The 13323-nt window shown below is 43.5% G+C and overlaps 1 protein-coding gene across 1 annotated transcript in view; it reads right to left on the reverse strand.

Annotated features, from left to right (window-relative positions):
- Nucleotides 1–166: 166 nt before the first annotated feature.
- LOC119410249 (tetratricopeptide repeat protein 39B) overlaps nt 167–13323 on the reverse strand; it is a 22641-nt gene continuing 9484 nt past the window's right edge. Inside the window, exons 4-19 of the mRNA XM_037677165.1 lie at nt 12384–12515; nt 11867–11937; nt 11690–11757; nt 11012–11076; nt 10772–10877; nt 10468–10533; nt 10278–10386; nt 10104–10171; nt 9941–10000; nt 7328–7489; nt 7102–7193; nt 6081–6201; nt 5894–6005; nt 4940–5057; nt 4697–4813; nt 167–2946 (exon numbers count right to left, since the gene is read on the reverse strand). Coding sequence (XP_037533093.1) covers nt 2850–2946; nt 4697–4813; nt 4940–5057; nt 5894–6005; nt 6081–6201; nt 7102–7193; nt 7328–7489; nt 9941–10000; nt 10104–10171; nt 10278–10386; nt 10468–10533; nt 10772–10877; nt 11012–11076; nt 11690–11757; nt 11867–11937; nt 12384–12515 — 1564 coding nt within the window. The 3' untranslated portion in view covers nt 167–2849. The remainder of the gene's footprint in view (nt 2947–4696; nt 4814–4939; nt 5058–5893; nt 6006–6080; nt 6202–7101; nt 7194–7327; nt 7490–9940; nt 10001–10103; nt 10172–10277; nt 10387–10467; nt 10534–10771; nt 10878–11011; nt 11077–11689; nt 11758–11866; nt 11938–12383; nt 12516–13323) is intronic.

Consider the following 13323-nt stretch of genomic DNA (forward strand, 5'->3'; position numbering starts at 1 on the left):
ACATGTGAGAACATTAGAGAGCATTAGAGAGCATGTGAGAACATGAGAGCATGTGAGAACATGAGCACATGTGAGAACATTAGAGAACATGTGAGAACACGGTTTTCTACACAAAGTCCAGGTGAACACAGACACCAGCCACTGAACAGACAGGAAGTCTCTAAGGTTGTGGTCATGACAGCTGGAGCTCCTCAGCTGGTTTGGGGTTAAAGAACACGTTTTGTTCTTTAATTATTCGTGAACATTATGGACACGTTCTTTCGTCCGTCTTATTTTGCTGCTGGAAATGATTTTGTTTGTTGTCGTCCAAACGTTTTAAAACGTAAAGAAGTCCAAGTTTGTGTGAAGGTAGCATCTCTTAAAGGAACGCACGTCGCTCGCTGCCTTCCAAACATCTGGCCCTTCTGCTGTCCCTCAGAGTACGGGATGGAGACGACTCTTAGCTACTACCACACTGAGCTGCAGCTCAAATATCTGCTGTTGATGTTCAGCTGCACATCCAAGGATTACTTAGAGTTTCATTAAAATCCTTGAACTGCTTCTTGAGATATTTTGCTAACAGGCAACACCGACAGATGTGTTTCCGTGGCTGCCTGCCTTTGATGGCAGCGGCTCACAATCTGCGTTTTGCAGTTTTTCAGCAACATGAGCTACAACTCGTGCTTCCACTGCCAGAACTCTAGCGGGCTTCTCTGGACTCTGTGGTTCTGATTCATGTTTTCGTTGTTGTTCACAAGATAAAACTGCAGACCTCACAGAGACAGACAAACTTTTAGGGGACAGGCACAAACACACGAAGGATTCGGTCTTCAGGTGAATAAATGCTGACAGGACGGAGAACAACGGTCTCGCTCTGCATCTCCATCACTTCCTGGTTCCTGCCAACCACTGCTCACTTATTCAACAACTCTTCATCATCCCAGTTTAGAGAAGATACTTTGTGCTTATTTTATAATTAATCATAAATCTGCTTCTGATCTCAACATTTTACAGTCCATTTACGGACTTGTCTCAATATAACAAAAGCAACAAAAAGGCACCGTTCTTTGTTCGTTGCCAGAGTTGTAGAAAAATAAGAACATCTTGGTTAAGATGAGCCTCAGTCCTTGCAGAGGGTTGAGAAGCCACGAGGTCGTTTCATCTGTGCAAACGTTTCTCACAGGCAGAGCTGCTTCGGTGGAAAACATCAGCAGCGAGTGTCAGCGCAGGCTTTTTGCTCTGCACAAGATGTCATGTTTGTTTCTTCATTTGGAAGCTGCACCATTTCATGGTTGACCTCCTGAAACAAGCTGGCAACACAAGCCCCGACCTTTCATCACGTCCTAAAGAAAGACCAGCTGCTGCCCGACATGGAAGACCACTCACATGGAGCTTTGTCTAAAATACAGACTTTCATGAAGTAATTGATTCATTCAGTTGGTGATCTACACTGCAAGAAAAAACTTGATCTTAGCAGTGCTCTCAAACTGCACGATCAATGTTCACCTTCCAAACTGGACCAGGAACCTTCAGAAGAGCTGTAAATCCTGCTGGATTATAATTTGATCTTTTTCTTATTTACAAGACAAGCGAGCAGGAAATCATCTTTCATGACTGCAGTAAAGATGATCTAAAGCTTTGGTCCACCAACGTTTCCATGCATGACCAGTGAAGAACAGCAGTAGGAACTTGTGACCCAAACCTTCTCTGGTTGAGCAAACGCTGCTAATGCGCCAATTTACCAAGAGCATACCAACAACTAGCCTAACAGTCAGCAGACTGCATTTAACCAAGTTTAAAGACGTTTTAGCCAAGACTAACTCTGTATTTTGCAATCGGCTAAGATGCTTCAGTTTCAGGGCTTTATAAATACACATTTTATTATTTTTACTGTGAATGAGAGGCCTTTGTGCTGCTGAGAGGTCACCTCTACCAAATATACAAAAACCCAAACTTCACGCAGCCACAGGCATTTTTTAATGCAAATAAAGATTAAATTTGAATAGTGTGCCGAGCATAGAGCCCTGTGTATCTCCAGGTTTACATTTTGTAATATGCATGCAAACGCTCTGCTGCCAGCTGTGCCTGAGAATCAAAGAACGGGTCCACCTGGCTTCTCAACATGGACGCCTGCTCGCCGACTGAGGTACGGACAGCACGAGTTCTTCCAGACGCCGTAAAATGTGCAACAGAGCCATTTCTAATCTCGTTCAACGTGCACAAGAGCGTGTGTGTGAGCTTGGAATGAGTGTGTTTAACTGAGTTTAAGCCACGACTGGTGAGAAGGCTGCAGACCGTTTGTGCACAGCGTCGTGCACAGCGTCGTGCACAGCGTTGCATCATGCATCTGTAGGAAATTAAAAAGGCAAACTAAATATAAAGATAAAATAAGTAAATGTTCCCGAACGCTCGTTTATCAAAGATTTAAGTGTCGCCACAACTCCAGCTGAAATATTTCAGTGTTTTGATTCTGTGCTTTTATTACGATCTGCTTCAGCGTAAGGCTCCGAGTTGTTGCTTCACGTTCACGCAGAGAAAAACTGAAAACCCAAAAAGAACCAACTCATCTGTTTAGCCACTTAATGGATCCTTCGTTTGGTTTGACGGCTGACTTGTTTCTTGAAAAACAAAATAAATAAAGCAAACACAGTTTTATCCCGTCTCCTTCAGAGAATAAGTTCTTTAACTTCTGGATTGTCCCAAACAACTGGAGCAGATCAGCGCTGAGCTCCAAACCATCTGTAACAAAAGAAGAATCCTCCTGAGCTGCTAAAGGAATGAACTACTGACTAAAGACTCCTGTGGTAAACCCGTGCTCCTGAACCCGACGCACCGACACGCGCTGCTGAGCCGGTTCTGGTCTCTGAGGATCACGGCGTGCTGACAGGAGATCCTTTCAGGCTGCTGAGCGCCGCGTGGATCCTGAAGTGCAGTCTGGACTCCATGGAGTAGTCCTTGTAGTTCGTCCTGGTCCAAAACAAACCGATCCTTTAATTAGAGGAGCGTTCAGAAACCTGACGCATGCAGTACAGATCTGCTCGCTCACTTTCTAAAGATTCAAGTCAAAATCTGCACAGGTGCCTGAAAAAGTACATTTGATCCTTTCAAACATTCCTCCCTGAGGGCGGGGCTTCTCGGGGCCCCCGAGGGGGCCCGGAGACATTAATCTGATGTAACTGGGACCCTGTGTACATAACCTCGTTCCACCACATGTACCACATGTGGTGTGTATGACAAATAAATCTCTCTGACTCTGATAATTAACAAACAGGTATTTTCACAACAGGCACACCTAGAAAGTAAGCAGGTGTGTCTCACAGGTGTGGACACACAAACACAAGAAACTTTAGCTACAGACAAAGAACTGAAAAAATGACCGAGTTCAGTAAAACAAACAAGAGCCGAAGCTTTTTATTACAGGACAACAACGCTAACATGGGGCACATGACATCTACAGATCTATATTTGTATAGATCTGTAGATTCTACAGATCTATACAACAATAGATCTATTGAATCTATACAACTATAGATGTATAGATCTATAGTTCTATAGATCTGTAGAATCTATAGTTCTATAGATCTATAGATTCTACAGATCTATAGATTCTACAGATCTATAGAACTATAGATCTATAGTTCTTTAGATCTATAGATTCTACAGATCTATAGAACTATAGATCTATAGTTGTATAGATTCTAGAGATCTATAGAACTATAGATCTATAGTTCTATAGATCTATAGATTCTACAGATCTATACAACTATAGATCTATATTTCTATAGAACTATACAGATCTATAGTTCTATAGAACTATAGATTCTACAGATCTATACAACTATAATTCGATAGAATTTATAGATCTATAGTTCTACAGAATCTATAGTTGTATAGATTCTACAGCTCTATAGTTGTATAGATCTGTAGAATCTACAGATCTATAAAAATGTGAAGCCTCGTGGAGACAGCAGTGGACTGATGGTCCTGATCAAGTCTGGACATTTACGTGGCGTTCAGATGGTCTACACTGAAGGAACGGAGGTTTATGGAAGTCCAGAAAGATTTGAGTTAAAAAACAGAACCTCGATCCCAAACACAGCAGAAAAGAACCACCGGTCCAGAGTCCAGAACCTGAACCGAATCTTGGAATCTAGCTTTTTTTTGTTGTTGTTTGTTTTTGTTTTGTTTTGTTACCTTTTCCTTTTAGCCATCCTACTTGTTAAAAAAATAAAAATAAAAAACCTGTAGTCTGACTTTTTATAACTGTTGTCCATTGTTGTCATCTTTCTTTGTTAAATCAGGTCTCTCTTGTAAATGAGTCCTCGAGGCTCAGTGGGATTTACCTGTAGAAATAAAGGTTGATTGATTGAACCGAACTGAAACACTCTGGTGGACCTTCAGAGCGCTGAGCAGGAATCTCAAAGAACTGAAGCAACCCTGTTAAGAAGAGTGGGTCAGAACTGCTCTAGAACCAGAAGAGAGGCCGGTGAGAAGTGAAGGTTCTGCTGCTGGAGGAGGTTCTGCTGATTTCAGGGCTGGATCTAGTTTTTGTTCATGAAATGACAATTCTGTAGAATCTGCTGTGTTTGGGTTCAGATCAGGCTCACTTCAGAACCCCATGAAGCCCAGATCAGGCTCATCAGGTCCTGATACGTCATGAAACCGGGCTGAGGTTTGTCCGGGCGAGCGCAGGTCTGCAGAGCGAGGCGTGACTTACTTGGCGTTCTCGATGCAGGCGGCGGCCCTGCTCAAGTCCCCCTGCTGCTTGTGGAGCAGACCGAGCTCGTAGAGCGTGAAGGGGATCAGGTAGTGGTCGAATCGGATCCGACTCTCACTGCGAGCGCGCACGCACACACGCACACACACACACACACACACACATATAGAACACGTGTCATCTGGCACGGCAACACAAGAGTCTGAAGCAGTGTGTGTATGTGTGTGTGTGTATGTGTGTTACCTGGACAGGACCTGTGTGAAGCACAGCTCGGCCTGCAGTAACCTGCCCAGGTGTTTCAGGCACAGGCCCTTCAACATCTGGACCAGACTGCTGTCATCTGGATGGAACTCTGACGGATCTGAACATCATGAACAAAACAACCGTCACTGTCGCTGCTTCAAGATAAACGTTCTCGACTGGGAAATGAAGAATTTACCTTCTGAATTCACGTATTTATGAAAAACATCAGCTGAAGGTTTATAGGAAAAGTCCGAGACAAAACAAAGTTCCTACAAAATTACAAACTGGATTTAAATCAAACTGTGACTACAACTGTTTGATGACCGACTGTTTAATTGTTAAATGTCGGCCATTTTTTCCAAGCCGGAGAATGAGAAGCAGCTCATGGTCGAGTTGTTGAAAGCAGGAATCTTCATGTCTCTCAGTTCATCTGAATCAAACAGGTTCATTTAAATAAAGCAGGTTTATATGTCTGTTCTACATTAGCCAACGTTCCATCAGCCAACCTGTTTTATATCAGCCACAGATGAAAACGCATTCACACCAAAACATTTTCCAATAAAAGATGGAGAAATGTTTACAGAACTTTGTTCATCTTCATGTTCCTTCACAAATACTGACACCTAACATCATTTGACTGGCTACGTTAAAAAAGAGTAACTTTAAAGTACTTCAGATTTTCAATGAGCTTTACAGTCTACCGTCAATTTTTTGAAGGTATTATTACTTTGCACGACATTAAAAGATTAGCTGCTTTTGTGAAGTTAGGTAAACTATTTGTAAATATTCTTATTACCTGAACCACAGATCCAGTTCATTTTTACCGTATGTGACAAGAAAAGTGTAAAGAATCATAGACCGAGCACATGACCCTGTGGAACTCCAGATTTCCGCACTTCTAACAGAACCACGGGTTGAAAGAGTAAACAGTGGTAGTGGTGTGCTTGTTCTTACTGGGGTCACTGCGGAGCTGCTGCTCAGCTTTCTCTATAGTAACCAGCAGAGACTCGGTGTGGTCGGACCTTTTCCCCACGATGGTGAAGCCGTTCCAAACGTACATCATCTCCTACAAACACAAAAACTACACATGCTTCATCTAAGTGAGGGATGTCATGAATATTTATGATCAAATGTAACATACCAGTGCAGGGATGACCAAAGGGATGGGATCAGCAGCTTTGTAGCGCCTGGACTTCCTCACTGCAAACTTCTCCATGGGGATGGACTTCCCTGCAAGGCGCTGTTTTAGTCCCTCCACCTGCCTGCACACAAATACACCGTTACACTCCGGACACACCATCACCGTTTGAACAAATACACTGTTACACTCTGGACACACTGCCACCGTTTGAACAAGTACACCGTTACACTCCGGACACACCGCCACCATTTGAACAAGTACACCGTTACACTCCGGACACACCGCCACCGTTTGAACAAGTACACGTTACACTCCGGACACACCGCCACCGTTTGAACAAGTACACCGTTACACTCCGGACACACCGCCACCGTTTGAACAAGTACACCGTTACACTCCGGACACACCGCCACCGTTTGAACAAATACACCGTTACACTCCGGACACACCGCCACCACCCTTTGAACAAATACACCGTTACACTCCGGACACACCGCCACCGTTTGAATAAGTACACCGTTACACTCCGGACACACCGCCACCGTTTGAATAAGTACACCGTTACACTCCGGACACACCGCCACCGTTTGAACAAATACACCGTTACACTCCGGACACACCGCCACCACCCTTTGAACAAATACACCGTTACACTCCGGACACACACACCGCCACCATTTGAACAAGTACACCGTTACACTCCGGACACACACACTGCCACCGTTTGAACAAATACACGTTACACTCCAAACGTTGGAGACGTGCGTCAAATGATAACCATTAAAATACGTCCACTGGTTCATAGATATTTTCCTAACAGAAGATGAATCAATGAAAAGCTTTTCTAACAACATCTGTTTGCTGGAGGGTTATAAAATATTTAGTTTGAAAAATAAAACATGTTTTATAAAACGCCCCAAATTAAAACAACAATCAAGAACATCCTGAACCTACAGGTTTGACTCCTTCTCCTAAAATGAAAATGTGTGAGTTTTATTTTGAAATGTGGAGGGACAGTGACCTGAAGAGCTCCACGAGGTCCTCCCCGGTTTTCCTCACGTCTTCCTCGGACATCATGCTGAGGATGGCTGCCTTCTGGTACACGTAGATGGCCTGTGGAGGACAGGACGGGCAGTCAAGTCCATTGTCTTCAGATCTTGCACGAGTCCAGAGAGCGTTCAGCAGACACACCCTGAGAATGGGCACACGTTGCAGAACGTGACCGGAGGAGCAGGCCGTGACTTTACCTTGGACCAGCGGCTCTCTTTGCACAGCAGGTCAGCGTAGCGGTAGGCCTGCTGCCACTCCTGCTGGAAGGAGTGGGTCCACATGAGCTCCCAGAAACACAGGTGGTGGATCTGCTTCCACTCCTGCTGGCTGCTGATGCACTCCTCGTAGCGGGCCCGAGCCTTCACAACACACATGGACACCAGCATCAGTTAGAGAAGAAAGGAAACAGAAGAAGCTGAGAGGGAGGAACAACTAATCATATCAAAGTTCCTGCTCAACCATCAGGTAGAGCAGTCCAACAACGTTCAGTCAGGTCCTCTGGACGGATGCTTTCAAAAGGCAAATGAGTCATAGTCTGAGCAGCTAGCTTACAGAACAGCTCAGCTTCATGACTGGACCACACTCTGTTCTTTGAAGTGAGGAAGCTCCTGAGATGACAAGAGGAACATCTTCAGTTACAATAAAGTCCAGATGTTTCTGTCTTTAAGCTTGTTTGGATCGTCTGAGGAGATCTGAACATTTAGAAAACTTTTTGAAAAATGAAAAAAAAAAGAATTCTGAAGATTTTATCTTCTTTATTCAGCTTTTCCTTCTTCAGAACACATTTAAATCATGTTTCTCACCAAGTTTGTGTAAATTCATCCGTGGATTTAAAGACATTTGAACTTTAATACACTTTAATACAGAGCGTCAGGTCGACACTATTTGTGTTTATAGAGAAATAAAAACCATGACCACTGGACTTTTTTACTTGTGTTCAACACGACTCATCTAAATGATGTTTCTCATGAAGATTGAGGACAATAAGGTGTGGGGGTTTAAAGACATTTCAACTTTAATGCACCTGAACACACAGAGTCTCTTACACCTGCAGCGACTTACAGCGTCACTAAGATAAAATGCTACAGACGTAGCTCCTCTCAAACATGAATATATGTTCATGAGGACCCCCCCCCCCCCCCCCCGCTCAACCACTGCCCGCACTAAGCTGCTAAACTGCCGAGCGAGTAACACAGGTACCTCCACCTCCTCCACCTGTGCGCGTTTTCTGCCGAGGCAAGAGGCAGGAAGGGACGGTGGAGAGTTGGAGGTAACCAGGAAAACCTGGAGTGGAGTTTTAGTAGCTTGAGTATTCTCCTATTAATCAAGTGGAATGGATTCGTTCATGAAGAAAGAGAAACTGCGCTGCCTGAACTAATGTTTCATAGTAAAAGTGGGGGGTTCAAATGAACGTTTTTTTAATGTGGGGGGGACTTGTCCCCTTCACATCCCCTTCACATATAATGGTTGTGACGCCTATGTTCTGTCTCCAGACCATATAACATAGCTGGTCTCACCACTGTCTTGTAAACTTTTCCTTTGACCTTTGCTGACACCCTTTTGTCACAAATCACTCCTGAAACTTTTCTCCATCACTCCATCCTGCCTGGACTCTCTTCTTCACCTCTTCACCACACTCCACATGTTCCTGGACAGTGGACCCCAAGTCCTTGAAGTCCTGCACCTCTTTTTCTCTTCGTCACAACAACAGTCATTCTACACACAACCATCCGATGCTGTCTGGCCACGCTCTCCCCTGCCACAACCTTACAGTCTCCAATCTCCCTCAGGTTTCCTCTTCTACACAGAATGTAGTCGACCTGCGTACTCCTTCCTCCACTCTTATAGGTCACTCTATGCTCCTCCCTCTTATGGAAATAGGTGTTGACTACAGCCATTTCCATTCTCTTGGTGAAATCCACCACCATCTGTCCTTCCTGGTTTCTTTCCTTGACACCAAACCTACCCATCACTTCCTCATCCTCTGTTTCCTTCACCAACATGTCCATTCAGGTCTGCTCCATCACCACTCTCTCCTCCCTGGGAATACTCTCTATCACTTCATCCAGATCTTTACAAAATGTATCTTTCTTCTCCACATAACATAAAACCTGTGGAGCATAACCACTGACAACATTTAGCATCAGACCTTCTACTTCTACCTTCAGACACATCACCCTATCTGACACTCTCTTCACCTCTACTACATTCTTTACCAACTCCTCCTTCAGGACCACCCCTACTCCATTTCTCTTTCTATTCACACCATGGTAAAACAGTTTGAACCCTGCTCCAATGCTGCGAGCCTTGCTGCCCTTCCACTTGGCCTCTTGGACACATAAAACATCTACCTTCCTTCTTAGCATCATGTCAACCAGCTCTCTACCTTTGCCTGTCATTGTCCCCACAATTAGAGTTGCAACCCTCAGTCCTACATTCTTCACTTTCCTCTTCTCCTCTGTCTCCTGACACGTTTCCCTCCTCGTGGTCTTCAACTAACAGTAGCACAGTTTCCTCCAACACCCTGTTTGTCAACAGCACCGGTGGTGGTCCTTGTTAACCCGGGCCTTGACCGATCCGTATGGTTTCACTTTGATGAACTCGCATTATTGTTTTGGCAAAAGTGTTTTACATCGGATGTCCTTCGTGACACAATCCTCATCATTTACTTGAGCTTGGGACCAGAACCTGAGATACACTGACTTGTTTATATATTTCAAATATATTGCAACATTGATATTATTTAATTTTAAAACAGTTACAAAAGTTTTTAAACTTTGTAATAAAATCAGATAAATAAATGAACAAACCTTCTCAAAGTTTCCACGGAGAGTTGAAATGCGAGCCGAGTAGAAGAGAATAATAGAACCCTTGAAAACAAAAATAAAAAACATGATAATTGTAAAATTATGTCATTTAGAAAAAGTTTTTTAGTTTTTTTCTCCTAAACTCAGGGAGTAAAAATAATCTTACTTTGGGGTATTTTTGCTGGTATGGCTCCAGCAAAGTTTCAGCCTCCAGCAGGTTCCCCTCTCCGGTTCCTTATTAAAGAAAAAAAACAAAAAAAAGTTGAATAATTAATTTGAATGACTTGTTTGAAGCAGTGCTTACAGAGCCCGTAACATTTAAGTCAAAGCGTTTTCCTACCCAGGATCAACGAAACGTAAGTGTTGTAGAAGAGCAGGGTCAGAACGCAGAGGATCGAACGTAAACTTTGGCTCGACGCCCCCTCTCTCAGCTGAGATAAACCAAAACCCTGTAAACAGAAACAGGCAGGGCGGGGCTTAAATTTAAAAAATAAAACACGCAGTGTCATGTTTTTGTGTTTAAAACTGACCCTGTTTCCTGAGAATCCAATAAACTCCAACAACCTCAAAATCCTCTGAGGGAGGAGAGACAGCATCTGAAAATCAAAGAAACCACGTTTTAGTGAAAGATCAACAATAAAAACACGATTTGAATCAGACATTCTGTGGAAATAAGAGCATCTATGTATACGTCGATATGCTGATGATATGCTGCTAAATTTAGCAAACCAAATTAACTCCTTTTCTCAGAAACAAATCATACAGATCAGGATGGTTTTACAGGACACCTGGATGTTTGATTTTATGATTTTAAACCTTTTCTTGTAAACCCACCAAATTAAAAGAGCCGATTCCCAGCTTGACTCCGCCCTCAAACTGTTGGAATGAGTTGGACTGCCCCGCCCGGTCTGGAGTGATGTTCAGCACATTCCGACAGTCCCTTTAAAAAACAAACGATGTTACAAACAATTAATTCTCGTTCAAGCTTCAGTCTCTTGGCTAGTTTGTCAGAGCACCTCCTGAAAGACATCATGGATCAAATCTGAGATGCTTGGATGGTTTTCAGTCACTCACTTGTAGATTTGGTAGCTTGTTCGAATCTTGATGCCACCTTTTATAAAACTGATCATGTTCTCATCCTGGGCAATAAATAAAGACAGAAAATGAACAAAGCAGAATAAAAGGAGCAACCTGAAGCTGCTGAAACAGATCGAGGGGTTTTATTTTGTGTCTTTGTCTTCATCTAATGTTGCGTTTGACCCACAGACTCATTTGAAGTGTAAAGAAGAAGCTGATCAGAGTTGGGATGAGTTCTTTTCTTGTCCATATCTTACACTCACTGGATGGAAGGTTGTGGCTGATTTTCTTTGTTCCTGCAGATGTGGCCAGATGTTTTCTACCCCTCACAGGCACCAGTGCCATTTTATTTTTGAACTTTTGACAATACCATGACAACATAGAACGTGAATGAGAACGTGAACGGAACAAAAAAACGTGAACGTTTCTTCATTGGATGAAAGACACCATCAGATCATATCCACCATGTAAGTGTCGGTGACAAACTTTTTCTTGCTGCTTTCCTTTTCTTTCTGTTCTTTGCTGCTTTGAGACACCAGATGTGGAAAAATGCAACGCATATAACTCTATGCACACACATGCGCAGCGACAAGTGACTTTTCTTTAAATTCACATCTTAGATTCAAACAGAGGCCTCCAGGCCAACAGACAAAAGTAGAAAACAGGAATTCTGACCTGTATAAACGTCAGCGTTGCTTTCTGCAGGAGACATTCGGCGTAGCAGAGCTCTGCGTGCATCTCCTCTGCAAACACAGCACATGGACTTCCCACCATGCTTCACTCTATGTCCTTCTTCTTTACACTGCATTTCTCTGCTGCTAGTAAAACTCTGCGTATGCAGGGGACACCTACCTTCCTGCAAGTTGGACTGCTTACTGATCAGACTGGACAACGATCCAACCATCGAGTTCCTCTTTCTGAATCTGCAGAAACATCACATTGAACATTTATACTTGCAGTGAGGCTCAGCCATGCACAAAACCAAGACTACATTCAACCACCGGTCATGGTACAAGCGAGTTGACACAGCTGCCATTTATATCCATGCATCAGACGTGCTGCGCTCACCGCCGTTCTCCTAAACACTACTGAGAAATATTACAGCAGAAAAGACACCAGAAGAAGAGCTGCACTGTGTCATCACATCTCCATCTCTCAAGCTCTTGTGCCATGTTTAGGTTCTGCAACAACCATACGTGGTCCAAAAACAGGCAGACAGGAAGCTGGAGGAGTACTGAATGTTGTGGACAATGTTCTGCTGAAGAACAACTTTGTGGATGTTGGTTTACTGTGTAGGGGTTCTTTGTCGAACACTAAACAACTACAACAAGAGTCGCCACATGTTTCACACTAGAAGTGACACGCTCACCTCTGACAGGTCTGTAACGCCTCCTTGATGGCTGTCATGGCAGACTGGATGTCTTTGTGCTCGAAGGTCATGGTCGCCTGCATCACCAGGATGCTGCTGTAACCCAGCGCATGGTACATACTGTCCTTCCACCTGCACACAGTCAAATACAGGTGGGCCCCTTTAATACCCTTCAGGTAACTACACCTTCAGGAGTAGAACCACAACTACGTGGCAATAAGAGTCACTCAGGTACCGCCGGAGGGGGTGTCCAACTCCAGCAACAGGACTAATACCAGCAGCTCACACATCATAGTCAAAGTAAGAGTAGTTCAGGTTTATCAGTGGAACCAGCAGTGTTGGAGCACCACGACCAGTGACAGCTGGAAACATTACGAGCAGCAACTGGATCAAGTCAAGCCAAGTCATATTTATTTATAGAGCAGAACTAGTACGGCTCTTTTCTGACGAGTGTGGATAGGCCTGTCACAATAACAAATTTTTCTGGGCGATTAATTGTCTCAGAAATTATTGCGATAAACAATAATATGGTTTGAAATTCAACAATAATTAGTAATTGTCAAATTTTAGAAGAAATGTTGATTTGTTTTGAGTGTAGTACCTTTTTTGACCACCCGATGGCAGTATAAGACAGTTTGAACCAAAGGATGGATAGTTGAGCAGTGTGTCTCTAAGAAAAATGGGAGGGAGGGCCCTTGACATGACATGGGCTGACATGCTGACATGGCAGACGCTCGGCGGTTTGAGCTCTTTAGCATTTTTCACACAAAGCTTTTAATAAAAAAATCAGTAAACAACTTCTCAGATTAACAACAAAAAAGGTTGAATCATGTCATCTGGACTTCGTTTTTTTTGTTAAAAAGAAACGTTTCGCCCCTCATCCAAGAGGCTTCGTCAGTCTGAGGCCTAGCCATCTGGTATTACCCAGAAGCCACCCTGA

The sequence above is a fragment of the Nematolebias whitei genome, chromosome 1 (genome assembly GCF_014905685.2).
Source record: "Nematolebias whitei isolate Nwh7 chromosome 1, NemWhi1, whole genome shotgun sequence".
Taxonomy (NCBI): domain Eukaryota; kingdom Metazoa; phylum Chordata; class Actinopteri; order Cyprinodontiformes; family Rivulidae; genus Nematolebias; species Nematolebias whitei.